Source organism: Centropristis striata, chromosome 7, assembly GCF_030273125.1.
Source record: "Centropristis striata isolate RG_2023a ecotype Rhode Island chromosome 7, C.striata_1.0, whole genome shotgun sequence".
Lineage (NCBI taxonomy): Eukaryota > Metazoa > Chordata > Actinopteri > Perciformes > Serranidae > Centropristis > Centropristis striata.
In genome coordinates this window covers 13,889,111-13,906,383 of record NC_081523.1, presented here as the reverse complement: position 1 = coordinate 13,906,383, position 17,273 = coordinate 13,889,111, and the positions used below count along the sequence as shown (strand labels likewise).

At 42.1% G+C, this 17,273-nt stretch overlaps 1 protein-coding gene across 1 annotated transcript in view; it reads left to right on the top strand.

Annotated features, from left to right (window-relative positions):
- Positions 1 to 17,273, top strand: part of fam172a (family with sequence similarity 172 member A) — a 154,027-nt gene that overhangs the window by 57,591 nt on the left and 79,163 nt on the right. The window contains exons 7-8 of the mRNA XM_059336582.1: positions 4,724 to 4,942; positions 16,257 to 16,376. Coding sequence (XP_059192565.1) covers positions 4,724 to 4,942; positions 16,257 to 16,376 — 339 coding nt within the window. The remainder of the gene's footprint in view (positions 1 to 4,723; positions 4,943 to 16,256; positions 16,377 to 17,273) is intronic.

The following is a 17,273-nucleotide window of genomic DNA, read 5'->3' as shown; positions in this document are numbered from 1 at the left end:
TCAGCCATGCTTTGTACCTGTCAAGTGCTGTCCTTTTCCCTGTGCCCAAAGCCCTGCTCACTACATGAGAGCTCTCACATCAAAGCTTCTCTGAGCTCCACACGCACAGATGAAACACCCTCTCACTCCGGCTGCCTCTCTCCCTGCTCCCGCACATTAGACACATTTCATTTCATTACAACGCCACTGGAAAAATAGAGGCGCTGCTGTCTTAAAGGGACATCTTATTTACTCTTTCTCACACTTGTGTACTCACTAACATGTGGACACACACACACACACACACACACACACACACACACACACACACACACACTCACACACGCTACACACTTTCTTTTCAAATAATAAGACTGGAAGAGAAAATAATGATCTGTTACCATTAAAGTTCTAGTGGACAAGCGGCATCTAATTTGAACATAAAGAGGCTCCATCATTGCCATCAAAGAGTATTGGCGATGCTGTTAAGTGCAGAATGGCTCCAGTTCTAAAATTATGAATCCCAGATAATGCTTTATATTATGATATTTATATTGCAGCTTCATATATGTTTTAAGTTATAGTAAAGAGCGAATGGCATAGCATTTTCAACTTCACAGTGCTGCGTGTGGGGAAACCGGGCGATGACGGTAACGATGATGAGACAAGCCCTGGTTTCCTTAGCAGCGGCAGCCTTTGTTGTGCTATCTGGTGCGGGACAGGCCGACAAAGGAGCGCTAAGGAGCGTCCGGATCGGGGTGATGGGGGTCGGGGCACCCCCCCTTAGAGGGGTCGGGGCGACCCTCTTGACCGCTGGCCCCAGGGCAGGGACTCAGTGTGGTGGTGGCACAGGGGCGCCCACAGGGCATGGGAAGAGACTTAGCCTGCATACTGCAGCAAAAAGACAAGACTGACCCAACGCCAGAGGACCGCGTGTGTGTTTCATTTGAGGCGGTGTGTGTGTATAGGACAAAGGCAAAGTGACCCAATGTTAGCAATGTGTGAGAGAGAGATTTAGTGGTATAAAAAGCAGGGTGACCCAAGGTTTGCATTGTGCATTTGTGCAAGATTCACACTTTGACAGCACATCAGAACACAAAGATCAGATTTAGCAGGTGTATCTTGTGTGTGTGTGTGTGTGTGTGTGTGTGTGCGCGTATGTGGGAGCGACTTAACAGTTAGCCAGAAACACAAAGACCGAATGACCTAACTCTACAAGGGTGTATGGCAAGATGTATGGAGAGATTTGGCTGTCACAAAACAACCCAAAGCCCAGGATGATGAACATTAGCTCTGTGGGAGAAATTAGTTCTGTGGGATTTGGGGTAAGCGTTCACATTATGCTGTTTAATTTGAATATAATTTTTGTTTCTTCAAAAGCATTTGTTTTGTGGATCAGTTTGGCATATACAATTAATCTCACAGACAATCACAGTCGTAAAGTGTAATATTGTTTTTTATCTAAATATATATATATAGGAAAAAGTGATAAATGTCAAATTCATTATTATTATTATTTTTTTTTTTTTTAAGTTTGAGATTTTCCCGCCTGATTGCTTTGTTGTGCTCTGTCCATGAGCACAGGTCTCATTGTAGTATATTTGGTTGATGGAGAGAAGAATAAGAGAGGAAGTGTCTGGACAGGGAGAGCAGTGTTGTCCTGACACCAACACAGACCTCTCAGTGTTCAAATAAATGATGGTTTCCGACATAGAGGTGAACTCGGCGGCCCTGCTCTTCCAGACTAAGTATGCAGACGACACTGGTCGCCTTTACAGCAATGTCCTTCTGGGTGACTGGACAGCTGAAAGGGTTAGCACTGTTAGCTCCGTTAGGTGTGTTAGCCTCTCCAAAGGAAAGGCCACAGGCTATAGGCCACTCAGGGTTAGCATAAGGACGCTAAAGGCTAGGAATCGGGCCACTTGAGGTTACCAATAGTATGCTTAAGGCCAGGAAGGGTTATAGACCACTAAAGGTTATGGTAAGAGCACTGAAGACTAAACATGATTGTAGGCCACTAAGGGTTAGCATCAGAGCACGTGGGCCAGTGTTGCTAAACCATTAACTTTTGGCCTTGTGAACCAAGATTAGAGGAAAGGAGAAATGCACACAAAGTGGTTAAGTGCTAGAGGCTTTTCCTGTTTTTTTTTCTGTCATTGTTTCCCCCCTTTCTATGGGTCATTTCTTGACAGCACAGTGTGCTTTTCATATTGCCATTATTTAGCTTTTTCATGTATAAATTAAATTTATCAGTATTTAATTTAATAATTTATTGATTAAAATTGTATCTTGTTTTTCTGATGTTGCTGCCATAGGCTGAACTGGTCTTGTCAGTTATTTTATCAGGCTGCCACCAGTGGGCAGTGGCACAAAGCTGGTGTGGATCTGGTTAGACTAAATCTCTCTGTCTCTCCTTCCTTCTCTATCTATCTTTGTCCTATCGTTTTATCTATCCATCCATATATCTATCTATATCTCCTCTTTTTCACTCTTTCTCCCCCGTCTGTCTCCCTCTGTCTCTTCCGCTTTCTCTTCTCCTCACCCACTCTTATTTCTTTTTCATCCAGCGATCCATCTATCTGAATGTGCGCTCGTGTGTCTGAACTTGTGTATTTGTGTGCAAATGTCTCTGTGATGTCTGCAGGCTGAATTAAGTCTCCCTAATAGATCTTCATGCATTACCTCTATAACTTTAGTTTTTCTTCTGTAGACTAATAAAAGTCCAGGTCTGGCAAAACATCATCTACCTAGAATTTGCAGACAAACTGCAACATGGACATGTAGTTTTTTTTAAGTCATAAATCACTTGCTAAATTACCATTGAACTTGCTGTAGGAGTTTGTTGGAGTAAAATGCACATTTTAATTCCATCATCACACAGATGCAATTATGTAGCAGAACACTCTTTGAAGTTTAATTTTTTTTTTAAATACATTTGTTGGATTTTCAGTAAAACATGATGTAATTGTCAAATCATTTTTAAAATACACACTTTAAATGCAATAATTTGCAATTTGATCATGTCCAATTTTCTTCTCACTTTAAAAGTGCTTTCTTGAATTTAATACATTTATATTAATAATAACTTTTACATTACAAATATGTCCATCGAGAGAAGACTGAAATTGACTGTCTGAATTTGAAAGGGAGTGAGAATCAAACTAATTTTATAATCTGAATAAGTGAGAAAGTGTCATTTTGCTGTTGTCAACACACGGCAGGTGCTAAGGGAAGGGGTGTGTGGCAGGTTTGATGTCGATGGGCACAGGAGGGACACACACTCATGCTGCGTCAACGGAAGACAAGCACATTGTGTTAACACTTATTAAGGAAGAGGAGACGTGCCGCCTTGAGGAGACAGTGTGTGTGAGGGCGATTTGCAGAGGAAGCTGAGCGACGCTGCCTCCCTTAACTCCCTTCTCACATCTCCTAAAAGGTCTTTTTGTCTTACTCCTTAGTGTGTGTGTGTGTGTGTGTGTGTTTTTGCCCAGGCATATACCCATAAGTTTGAGTCTTCGGGTGTGTATGTGTATCACAAGGGGGGGGTTGTGTGTGAAAAGCACAACCAAAGTGAAACAGGAATCCATCCATTTCCTGCTTTAGTTTCAGAGTGCTTGGGACAATAAACACAGTTAATTAAAATGGCTTCAAAGTTGAAAAAGTCACCAAAGGCTACAAGAAAACTTCCTTTTCTCCACAATGCGTTTCCCTTTAGTCATTCTTTCTTATTATAACCATTATTTTTCCTCTTTTTAAGTCTTCTTTTCACTTTCATTTTAGTACACTGGTTATTATTGGATTTTTTTCAATGACAATTTTTACCTGTACCGGAGAAGTTTCAAGTCCCGTACACACAATATAATGCACACAGATACGTATGCAGTTGCGGCTAACTCTTACATTGAATGATGGTGGGATCGATTGAGTTTGATATTAAGTGACACATGGCCTTTAGAGTCACTAAATGCTACCCACCGACTGAAACCACTGGCGCTGAATTCCAATCCCCCAGTTACTTCGGCTTGTCCCTGCAGCGACACTCTCTCCTCTGTCCCTTTATCTGCCATTTCTTTCAGTCAGGATTTGTGTTATTCCCCCAGTCGTCTCACAATCTGCATGTTGTTACGGTATTATTTGCTCATAGATATCCACTACTGAGCCCGTTTTGAGACACCATGAACCCCTGGAAGACCTAGACTGAGCAGAAAAGTTTCTGAGCTTCAGTGCAGCAGAGATTATCATGTGGTGCTATATCAGCTCCTCTTAGTAGGTTTGACAAAGTTAATATATTTTTTAGTAAACAAAAAATGTTATGTCAATATTACATTTTAGATTTAATAAAGCTTATAGGCATTTAAAAAATCATGAAACATTTTGGGAATTAAAGAGTAAAAAATACACAATTTTTCTTGGTGCTTGTATTTTCTATATATCTCTCTCATACATATCTGTCATGCTCACTACCTAAAGATCCATTTAATTTTTTGCTATATTTTAGATATAGGGTCCTCTCTCCCCAAAAAACATATTGCAGCTATTTTTTAATGCGTTTTTTCTTCTCAACCAGGTTAAACTGCAAGTTTTGTTTTGCGTTATAAAACAAACTTTGTTTTATTCTACATCAGTGAAATCAACAATATACATTATATAAAATATCATCAATGCTTAATATGAACTGAATCTAATGTGTATAATGTGGATACCCGGCTCTAATACACATACTTGTGTTTCTTATCTGTTTTAGGAGGGCTACGGTGTGATGGTGCTCAACCCCAATGAGAACTACCTGGAAGTGGAGAAGCCAGCCATGTCCTCTCCCTTGCCCTCTCCCACTGAACTTTCAGACGAACCCGCAGAAAAGAGGGAACGCAAAGATGATAAAGAGGGCAAAAAGAAGAGAGAATTTTATGAGAAGTACCGTAACCCACAGAAGGAGACAGAGACCGAACGGATACCGATACGGGTAAGAGGAACAAGCAAGAGGGAGGGAGGAGAGACAGATAAGGAAGGCAGGAAGGAAGCGTTCCCAGAGCCGCGGTGGAGGGACAGAAGGATAGATGTTTGTCAAACGCAGACATGATGCAGGAGGTGGTGACAGTTTAGGGTCGTGGGAGGAGGTAGGAGAAGAGACATAGGTGAGAAAATGGGAGGGGGGAATTTGGGCAAGTTTGGAAGAGACAAAGGTGGCAAGAAGGTGAGGGGAGGAGGAAGGTGGGAGGCGGCTAGCTGAGGAAACAAGGGAAGGAAATGTTAGGTAACAAGGGAGGAAGGGAGGCAGAGGGAGAAAGAGAGGCTCTTGTGTGGTCAGCCTGTGTGTGAAGAGGTTGGCCGTGCTCCAGTCGCCTCTCAGTGAGCAAGTGTTAACCACATGGCTACCTCCCTCTCTCCCTCTTCCTCTTCCTCTCCCTCTTTCCCTCTCTCTCTTTTTCTCTCTCAGATGGTGGGCTGGTCAGTGCGGCTCTGGCCCTTCACTCTTGTTGACCGCTGGGATTATTATCTCCCTACCACACACTCTGCAAACACACTGCAACATTCTTATCATGCCACACTAACCGTACACCCGCTAATCATACACACACACTTATATACACATGCACATACACTTAGCTCGGCCAGTTTACCTTGTGGTCAAACAAAGGAAGCGACCCTCTGAATAAATCTAGTTCCATTGTGAAAATAAATAGGGTTAAAGTGATGAGAAATTAAAACAATGTCATAGATGTCTTTTGTTTCACCCCTACCAACCAAATTCATAGATGCCTCCTCAATGGGGTTCATTCATTATTTTTTTTAACTTTCTTAAAAGCTCTCATTCACTGCAATTTTAAAGATTAAGGGCACAGTAAGCTAGGCTTTTTAACCATCACAGGATTTCATACGAGAAGAGTGTCCTCATCGATTATCTGTGCCTTACTTTGGTTGATGGCAGAAGCTTCACAGCAATGCATGTACATTTGTGTGTGCGTGGGTGTGTGTGTGTCTGTGTGTGTATGTGAAATACGTCACTCTCTGGTGTCTGTCAAGAGTTAGGGCTGCTCTGGGACTAGCGGGCGGTGTGTGAGCTGTCATCGCAGGCTTTTTTTTCTCACCCCCCCTGGCAGTACCTTTACACACACTCTAATAAGGGATAATTAGCTGCAGCACTATCTTACTCTATCACACTTCTTTTGCATGTGCACTGGTTTTTCCTGTCATACGACTGGTGAACTTGCTTTACGCGATCTGACATAAAAAACCTTCTGGTAAACAATCCATCATATCGTTCACAGTAATGTAGTCAAACTAACTTGCATCTACTGTCACTTATATATGGTATATATTTTATGTCACTCATTAATATTCAAATTCCATTGCTTATTGTGTTTGCTATATCATGCCCTGTGTGTGTGTATGCATGTGTAGCCGTCTACTTTTTATTTGACTTACGTTAATAAGAGCATGTATTTAATAGCTTTGTTATAGTTTTATAAACTGAATGATCACATGATACAATTGATTACAACTTTTTCTATATATATTTATTTATTTTCTCCTCCTCCTTTCCTATTGCCTTAAATCTTTAACTCTCAGTAACGTTCGTGGTGTGAGATCGTTAACACAGTCTGAACCAAGGTTCCCCTATTCTATAAGGAAGCATGCAATATTATTCATATCTTGATATTGGGCTTAGCTTGCTTTCCCCATGCCTGTATTATGCATGCTGCACAGGGTCAGATGCACTGAGACAAGGACGGTATGCAGCAGTGGTCTTTTTGAGACTGCAGTGTCTCAAAAATACTGTGCAGTTTAACAGTCTTGGCTTTTCACAACTCCACGAGATGGAAGTCAGGACAGACCTCATAATGAGTAACTGAAGAAAATGCCACATCACCCCAATGTCATGTCAAGACACGATTCTGTTTAATATAAGCTAGCACATTGATAATTGAATTAGCAGTCCATATCAGTGCAGCATCCAGTGTTGTGACATTTCCGAACAGAGAGATGGATTAAAAAAGAAAAAGAAAAAAAAAAACTTTCTATGTGTGTTTTTTCAGACCAGCAGGCTAATACAAAATTATCCTCATTAACCAGAAAAGTAGGGGTCATGTAGAAGGTTTAGATTTTCCAGCCAAATACACTTGTCCTTAGATGCAGGGATTGCAAGACTCGGGATAAAGATTAATGAGTGAGCAGGTTGGCTCTGTGACGGTGCCCCTTGAATTTTGACCTTTGACCCAGAAGTCAGCAGGATGTTAGTGTGTATGACCTCGCCTCTATCGTCCACGCCTCCTCCTGCACTGCTTTACTCTCCACCGCTCTGCCTCTGTCCGCTCTGGAGTAAGCTGTCACACTCACGCGCACACACTCATACAAGCACGCACGTAAACACACATGCAGATAAGCAAAGGCACACACATACCGACAGACAAAAGAGTAAAGGAGGTGGAAAAAGAACTAAGGGTGTGTATGTGTGTGTGTGTGCGTGTGTATATCCTTCTTCTTCACCTCTGTTAGTCGGGGTGGGTGGTGGATCAAATCAAACCTCTTTAGCTGGGCTGTTTTCATCTTTTTCAACGGCACCCACCCAAGACACGGGCACACATACACACACACATGCACACAAACCTTTTTTATTCACTACACCTCACAGTCTAACTCCCGCTGAGCTGCTGGACCACCTGCATACAGCCATTCAGAAACACATACATTCAAACATATACCTCTACTCTTTGTAATATAATTAAATCCAGCATTATACAAAAAATACTATGAGCTTGAATTGCCACCTGTCTTGCTCTGTATTTACACCTATGAGACTCATAAAGTTACCTTGAACATTTTATTTTTTTACTAAATTGACTCACAAAGACTGACACATACACATACACATACACACACACACACACACACACACACACACACACACACACACACACACACACACACACACACACACAAATCAGCCCCCTAATAGAGTTGAGTTGATTAATACGCTTCCTTACACACATTAATAAGCTCTTAACTGCTTTTAGGATTCTTACTTTTTAGCCTTGGGTTCATAGTGTGCAACCTCTCAACCTTATCTAATCCCCCTCCTCTCCTCTCCTCCAGATCACAGACCACTGGGCCATGTTTAGGGGGATATTGGTAGAGGAGGGAGAGTAAAAGAGAGGACAGAGGGAGGGATGGAAGGATAGAAAGTCTGATCGGAGGGATGCTGATGAGGATCGTGGAGGGTTGGTGGAGGGGGGTGCTCTCTTAGCACTTTGCCATATAGAAGTTTGGGAGTTCACTTTACTCTGAATTTTAGCAGTAATCCAGTTAGCTATTTTCTGTCAGCCAAGCGGAGGAATGGCAGGAACAAAAGGCACATTCATGGGCTTAAGAAGCTTCCAAAGAGTTCACCCAAGGCTGGCTGGCTGGGATTAGGCCAGCAGGCCCTGGAAAGAAGAAGGGGAAAAAAAGAGCAAAGGGGACAAAAAACAGAGCTTCGCCTTTCTTTAAGCACCACTTATTTTTATAAATGACTGGAATACTTTTCTCTCTACTTTCTCTCTTAGTTTTTTTATTCCTTTCCTTTTGGCATCTCACATCGTACGTTGTTCAGGGAGAAAGATAGATGGAGAGGCCCTCGCTCCAATAGCATTTTAAAGTAGCAGATTGAGGCTATATTCAGCTTCAGAGCAACTTCAAGAAAGAGATATCTGTGTGATTGAGACCAGTGGATGTCGAATGCATTTACTATAACATCCCTCCACTTTTCTCTACAATTATTAATTTGTCACAGTCATACCACAATGGAGAAAAAATATTAGGGCCCTTCAGTGTGCTGCTGTTTCCACTCTAGGCATTGTTTAATTCCCTTGTGTCCCTTTTTTTTTTTTACCCCTCTCCATGGCTGTAGTTGATGTAAGACCCTCTCCTAAGAGTAGGAAGTAAGCCTTTTTATTGTATTGTATTTTGGGAGGGACGTTTTGCATATCATACCTTTAGTTTTTCTGTCTGTTGTGCAGGAGGACTGTGGGAGTATTTTGGTCTCCAGTTTCTTGGAGACGGATGTCTTGTGCCGTCTCATACTGATCTGACTGTTGTGGATTGTACAGAGTGTGTTTCCTAAAGGAAGGGGCATCCATTATTAAGGCCCTGCCTCTCTAAGACCCATTATTCCCAGCTGCAGCTGTCCACGGGGGCTGGCTGAGATCCTTGTCCTTGTCTGTGTTTAGCAGATGATGTCCTGTTTCCCCATGTTCACACTGTACTACAGAACGTCCTGAGGATTCACTAAGGCACACACACACGCACGCACGCACGCACACACACACACACACACACACACACACACACACCAAACTTGATTATAAACATTAAGACATGGACACACAAGCACACACACTAGTAATTGTATTTGACATGGTGCTACAGTGTTTCTCTATGGGGCCGGGTTTTTGCTCTTTGTCACCTTCACCCCTTTGCCCCAGTCTGTGGCCCACAAGCAATTATACAGACAGGGTTTATTTGACCTCTGACCTGTGGTCGTGCCAAGAAGTAAGGCTCAGCATATCCAAGGACAGGTAGGGACTTGATTAACCTCTGAACCTGGTCAGAAGAGAGGTCAATAACCAAGGCTAGAGGGCAGCTCACCTGCTTGCTGCAGAGAACAAATTGGCTAGATGCCATCTTTGTATTTGGGTGTGTATTTCCATGTGAATGTGGTCGAGAAACGACTTTGACCCGTGTCCATGTGTATCTGTCTTTCGGAGCTAGTTTCTAATGTTTAAGGCCACAGTACAAGCACACTCTGTGTGTGTGTGTGTGTGTGTGTGTGTGTGTGTGTGTGTGTGTGAGTGTGTGTGTGTGAGTGTGAGTGTGTGAGTGTGTGTGTGCTATGTTTTAAATGTAGGTGTGTCTTGTGTTTGAATCTAGTGTAACAGTGAATATATTTGACTTCTTAAAGTTTGTAAGCGGAGTGAATCTGTTAGATTTTGAGCTTGTTAGTGTGTCTTTTCTGGACATAAGTCTTATGTGTGGTACATAACATCTGTGTGTGTACAAATACCTGTGTGTTTGTGTGTTCGCTCAAGGCAGAATAAGTGTAGCTGGTCTCAGATCCCTGCTCCCAATCTTCTAGTCAGGTCAACCATCAAACACATCCATCCTGCCCTCCCTCACACCTCCCCACCCACTGAGGTCCCTCTCTCTCCCTGTCTCTCCCCTTCTCCTTCTCTCTCTGCACACAACCCTGTTGTGGATACAGGCTGACCCGAATAGAGACATACACACAAACACACACACGCGCATACACACAACACAGCACCTCAGGGTCATCCTGGAACAAACACAGCCTTGTCTGCCTGCCCGCTCTCCTTTGCCTTATGTCAATTAATGGCTCGCAGTAATTTCACCTGACAATCCGGGCGGCAGCGCGAGGCTAGCCGAGATGTCACAGCGATGACCTTTCTGGCCCGCAGCCGCTCTTTTCTAATAAAGAATCTCACAAACCCACAGCAACTTCCTTTGTACTTTGTTAATGAGTTATTGATTTGAAACAATGCCCTGGCAAATATTGTCAGAGCAGACTCACCCCACCAAGGTCATGCTATTTCATTGTATACAGTCTGAGCACGCTAATCTGCACGTGGGATGACATGGACGCTATAGTTTTTCTCCTTTCTCTGGCTCCAGCTTTCTCCCTCTCTCTCTCTCCCTCACTTTCTCTCTCCTTATACTGTATACCCCTTCATTGCAAAGTTGAAAATACACACCTACACATTCATTTCTCTCTCTCACTCTCAGTCTCTTACACGCACACAGTTTCCCCCCTCTTGTTAGTCTTGCACACGTTTTTCACCTCGTTCTCGCTTTTCCCTGTCTCTTTCTCACATCATTATATTCCCAACTCTCCATAGGTACTATACCTGCTAATTACCCACAATGCCACAGTCATTATTTTCCCATCTCTGCCGCTAATTTACTCCATACCTTCCTTTCCCCCACTCTAGCAGACCCATCAGCTCCCAGACAGCTTCTAGCTAACTTCAGCTCTCTGTCGGCCTTAAAAGAGAGCAAAGAAAGAAACAAAGACGAGAGCAGAAGAAAAAAAGGAAAAGAGATGGCGAAGGAGTACACGTCCCAGACATTGATTAGAATGCAATTGCAAACAGGTGTCGTTGAGGTCCACTTTTTAATTGTGTGCACAGAGACATGTATGCAATCACACACGCACCCACAAACAAACTTACTCTAATAACCTCTTTGCTAACACCAAACATGTAATTACGTACATTGCTTATTTAATTTTTAATCATTAGACCAAATGAAAACAGTCCTGTTCTGTGCTGATCAGGACATATTAAGGAGTATAATGACTGGAGCTGCAGGTGGCTTTACCCAGTGTGTGGCCTGAGGGCAGGAGGGGATTGAGAGATTGGGAATCGGTCAGCCGGTCAGAGTTTATGTGTGTTTGTGTGTGAGAAGGCTCTGGTGTAATTTGAGTAATTTGTTTCGACTTATTCCTTTGCAGGAAGGAACTCTCAAATAATGTTGTTCTGTAATCCGTGTTTGTAATACTTGTAATTTTACTACAGCTCTCACCCTTGAAATACTTATTGACATTTTTGGAAGATTGAAACCAGCACTGGCCAAGCGAAAGAGTCCAAACCCAATAAAGTTGTTTAGGAATCCCGTGACAACTGTCCTGACACTTCTGGCTCCCACTGAAAAGTTTCTGAGTGTAAAAAGTATAATGGCTCTTATCCACTAGATTCCTTCCGGTCCACACTGCTCACCATCTCCTGACTTGAAATTCCAGCTTCCTCAGAAGTTTTCTGAGGTCCTATGTGTTTTGGATGAGGAGGAGGAGGAGGAGGAGGACAAGGAGGAGCAGAAGGGAGGTGCAGGGAGGTCTGAAGTGGTTGTTTGTCAGAGTGTGTTGATGTTGTGAGATTCATTGTTTCCTGTGTTGGTCAGACACTGGGTTTGTGTTGGCGTTGGGGCTGTTATTCTGGCTGCAGCACACTCTTCTCCTCCTCTCTCCTCTCCCTGCTTCTCATTACAGTGAATAAACACAGGGCAAGTATTGGACTGGACAACTTTTGAAGAAACAAGAGAGTGCATGTGTTCGGGTTTGCATCTGTGTGCGTGCAATTATGTGTGGTTTTGGAAAGGAGTGCGACTTGTTATTGTATAAGTAATGGAAAGAGCTAAATTGAACAAATTCTTGAAACTCGACAATTGGAAGGCAAGCGCGTTCAACAAAGGAGTAACAGTTGGAACCACTTACAGAGTAAAAGGGGGTAGATAGTCATGCTCAATGTCGTGTGGCAGGTTGTCTAGCAGTTTCAATGCTGACGTAAGTTACAACACTTAATCAGAGTGCTGTTGATTGGGTAGCAGGAACTTGGCTAAAACCACATTTTGGTTAGTTATTGACTGCAATCTTTGAGGTTTGTGTGTATATATATATATATATATATATATACACACACACACACACACACACACACACATATATATATACATATATATAGTACACATACCTTTGTTCCTTTTAAATAATAAAATAAACAGAAAAGGTTGACAAAATTATTGACACTCTAGATTTAATATTATGTATTACAGCCTTTTGAGAAAATACCTGCTGTTTCCAATACACTTCAGTGAGACTCCTCCACCTCTTGACTGGCAGTTTGGCCTACTCTTGTTTTGCAAAACTGCTGCTTTAAGATCTCTCAACAAGTGTTCAATTGGATTTGTATCTAGAGTCTTTGCTGAAACAGTCCAGCATTTTATTTTGAACCATTTCTGGGTGCTTTGTTATGTCCGTTTTGGTTCTTTGTTTTGCTGGAGGACGCATGACTTTCAACGTAGATGCTTTGTGACACTGGGTGGAACATTGCACTCCAAAATACGTTAGTAATCTCCAGTGGACCTATCTTACAATGCAGCAGCACTATCATTGCTGGTTTCAGACTGGCAGTATTCTGATTGCCATGGCCAACTACCATATTATGTAAGTAGCAAATGCACTTGTGCCCATTTGTCAATGGGAGTGTTGTTCTTAACTGAGGTATTAACGGTGCAGTATTGTCCTGCTTTATTCACGTAAGATGCGTCTTCATAGGCACCAGCAGATCCAGTCTCTGGAGATGGACTTCTAGCTTTGAGATTGTCCATGTTTGGCTACTATAATCTTTCTGACCTCATCTGACAATTCTGTGGCTTTTTTTCTGTACTCTGTGCTTAGTGTGGAACATGCAGTTACAAAACAGCAGAATGAGTACTTTGTTTCATTCAAACCGGTTGAATGGGTCTATATACACAGAAAATTGTACTATAGGGAGCTGACTGTACTGGAGCTCATGATGACTGACAATAAATGCACATTAGTTCAATAGATTAAGCTGTGTATCTGCACTTGTGTGTGTTCATGAATCCCAAGTCCAGAGCTGAGAGAACCTGTCAGACTCTTTGTGTTAGAAACAAATATATATACTGTATACCCTCCATAATATGTATGGCTCTCTATGGCTCTCTCTCTCTCTCTCTTTCTCTCAGTCTACAATCTCCTTTTCTCTAGCCCCTTCCACCATATTTTATTTCTTTCTGATAATAGTAAGCTGTCAGCATCTAGAGACTTTCTGGTCCTGAGACTGTCTAGGGTGCTGATTTGTATTTTATATTCTCCAAGGGGACAGTATGGATCACTATATATTCGGTAAACACACACAAACTGCACACACCCTCAAATGTCCCTTGACAGTCATGGCTGAAGGATGTTGGCAACAGGTGTGCAGTTGGGACGCTATTCTGACAGTGCTGGCAGATGCACACACAACATACACACACACATAAACAGACAAACACACACAAGCTTACACAGTGTGGGGAAACTGTGGAAAATAAATAAATAATCTTAGATACTGTGTGAGAGCTGGTGACAGGAAGCCGGTCTCGCAGGGCGGTGTGCTCCACTGCAGCTAATTAACCCCAGGAAATAATTGCAACAATATGCAAATGCTGTTTAGATAATTCACTACACTGCCATGCCAGGTAGTCAGTCACTCCGTGGCCTGCCACTGAGGGTGTAGGCAAAGAATATCTGTTGTTGTGTGTTTGGTTGGGTGATGGAGTCAGGGGAACCGGGAGACTCATTTGCCACCATGAAGACATCAACTCTGCAATATGTGTGTAATTATTGTTATTATTATTATTATTATTATTATTATTATTATTATTATTATTATTATAATTAAAGAAATAGACAAAAACACTGATCTCGTGTTCATTTTGCAAGTAAGAGCTATTTAGCATGTTTGGTCCACAATCAGTTGAGATCAGAAATATTAGGATTATTGATGAACTAAACATCGAACAAACAGACATGTGAAGGTGCTCTGTAAAGAAGCAAATCCTGCCTAATGTCTCCATGTCAGGTATTGTCATTAAAGGATAGGTTAGACAAACCAGGAGGTGGACAAGGTGGGTGGAGAGGTGGACAAAACAGGAGACAGAGGAGTGTGCGGAAGAACAGGTGGCATCAGTGCTGGAGAAAAAGAAAAAGAAGGTAGAAGAGAGGGAAGGAGTGAGGGAGGGAGGGAGGCAGGCTAATGAAATGGGCTTCACAGATGAAGGGTGACATGGCAAAGGAGAGAGGAGAGAGACTTCAAAGGACTTTGATGTCACAGCCTTTCAGACAGACAACTCTGCTCCAGCCAGCCCCTCTGTGCACGTAGTATAACACACACACACACACACATGCACATGCAGAGCACTGATGGCAGAAGGGCAGGGCAGAGCGGAGTTGCCTGCTCTTGCATCACACTCTGTGAATGGAGGTGGGTGCTGACACTACAACCCCCTCATGCTAATCTAGCAGTAAACACAAACACTCTGACAGGTTAATTTACCTCTAGACAAACACAGCAACAAAAACACACAGCAGCACATCATCAAATAGTGGAAGCACACACACACACTTGCACACAAAATTGTACACACAGATATGCGCGAGTGAAAAACATCTCATCAAATCACAAGCTACCTTACTTTCTTCTAAAGGTAAAGTTTAAACCATATTTCATGTAATGTGCGTGTGTTCTACACTATCGCCTCAATTACCACCTTTAGGAGAACCAACGTTATAGTAATTACCTCACTATGATAATGTACAGTCTTACTTTGTAAAATGCAAATACATTTATGGAAACTAGAGAGAGTCTCTTAAGACACCTCCTCTGTCCTTTAACTCATATCACTAATTATTTGTTTTGGAGTCACATAGAACAGTTTGACACTCAATTAACAGATGAGCTTCCATTCTCTATAGGCCATGTGTTTGTTTATTTCAAGATATTCTTTTTATATACATCTGTATGCTAATTAAAATAAATGGGTGTGTGTATGTGTGAGTGTTTTTTGCATCCAGTATTGTGCTCTCTCTTATATACAGCAGTGTTGTGATCTAAGGATACAGGTGTTTCTAGTCGACAAAGCACCATTTGTAGTGCAGCCTCTTGTACGAATGTATTGTTGACTTCTATTGTGAACCAGACAGTTTGATAGGAAATCAAAGGCTAGAATCAATGTCACAAGTTCATTAATGGATGCCCTTTTCTCGCCTGTACTTTTACTATTGTTCTTTCCAGCCCTGGATAAGCGCTTACATCTCTGGTTAATTAAACATGTCTTGCAGTCGCGTGTGCGTAATCCTGCATGTGTGTATGTGTGTATGACCGTGCGCATGCAGATGAGAGTGAGAACATACGTAAGGGTATTCGCTAGTAATTATGCATAGGTGCAAAACTATGCCGTTTTGTTAAATGCACATGTATATCTCCTCTCTGTTGTTTTTTCCTTTGACCTTCCTCTAGTGTCTTCCCATTATGCCTCTACTGGTGTATAGATGGACCATCGATTCACCAACAGGGTACAAATTAAGATTTAAACGTTACGTCAACCAGCCTATTGAGTTTTACATTTAGGGCATTTGCAATATGCAAGACTTATTGATCTTCCAAAGTGTGGCTCTTTATAGAATCCCCTCTGGCCACCACCACTTTTTTGTCTCTCTTTTATACCTTTCTTTTTGGCTGGCCCCAAGGTGCAGGTTTTGATGATGTTGAATTAAATTTAAAAAAGAGTTTGATGACTCTATTCATGCTCCATGCTCATTGCATGGACACATATCTCAAATGTTTTGTAAGTGGTCAATTGGGTTTGTTGACAGCCTTCAAGCTCATAAAATTTACATCAGTGTTCTGTGTTATGGATATAACATTAGGGTTTTTGTGTTGCAGGAAAATGGTTCCTCCGAGGAACACGTGCTATACGTGTGGGACCACTTTGTGTCCAAAGCCGCAGCCAAGAATGTCTTCATCATGGCCCACAGCTATGGAGGGCTGTCTTTCGTTGAGCTGGTGAGTGTTTTAGTTTTCCATCCTTTCTACCTCCCACCGACAAAGAGACGCACTGAAACACACAATGCACTCCTGTCAGCACAATTACTCATACATGTTGGAAAAGCTGTATATTCAAACTGTTAAAAAAAAAAAAAATCAAGTTTGCAATGCTACAATACTTAATTCACACCCATACATGCACACAACCATGTTACTATTCAAAACACTACATATTGTCAAACATGCACACAAATATATAGAAACATGCAAAACACTCCTAGAATCGGTCACCTCAGGGAGACAGGCAGCAGAGTGATAGTGTGTGAAACATGGTGGAACGATTAAAAATAAATAGCATTTACTTTCTTTGAAAAAGTACTGCTTCTGTAAACAATCTGGTTCATCCTTGTCCTTGGGCACTATCCACCTCCTCTACACATCAAGAACAGGAGGGAAACAGGGGAGAGGAGAGGGCTGGATAAAGAAATGTAGGGATGGCAATGCAACAACAGTGGTACTGTTAAACCAGATCTGCTGCAGAGCATGCAGATCTCCCAGCCTTAAGAGAGACAGAGGATAGGTTGAAAGATGGTGGGAGGGAAGTGGATTTGAAGGAATTAATGGTGCACAGGGGAGGGTGAAAGTAAAAGTTTGGTCTGCCTCTTGGCTTTATAACCGCACCTTTCAGCTAAATGGGCCTACAGTGTGTCTTTTGCGGGATATATGAAGGCTTCTGAGGTTAATTCTTTATTTGCTAGTCTTTGGTTTACTGTGATGTCCTAGTGGGATTCAGCATCACGTATTGATCATCACTTTCTCTTCTGTTAGTGTTTTAATGACTAGAGTTACCTCATAATAAAGCTTCAGTGTGCAGATAGCCAATACCATCATGGTGAGTTATCCTTACCGGGTCAG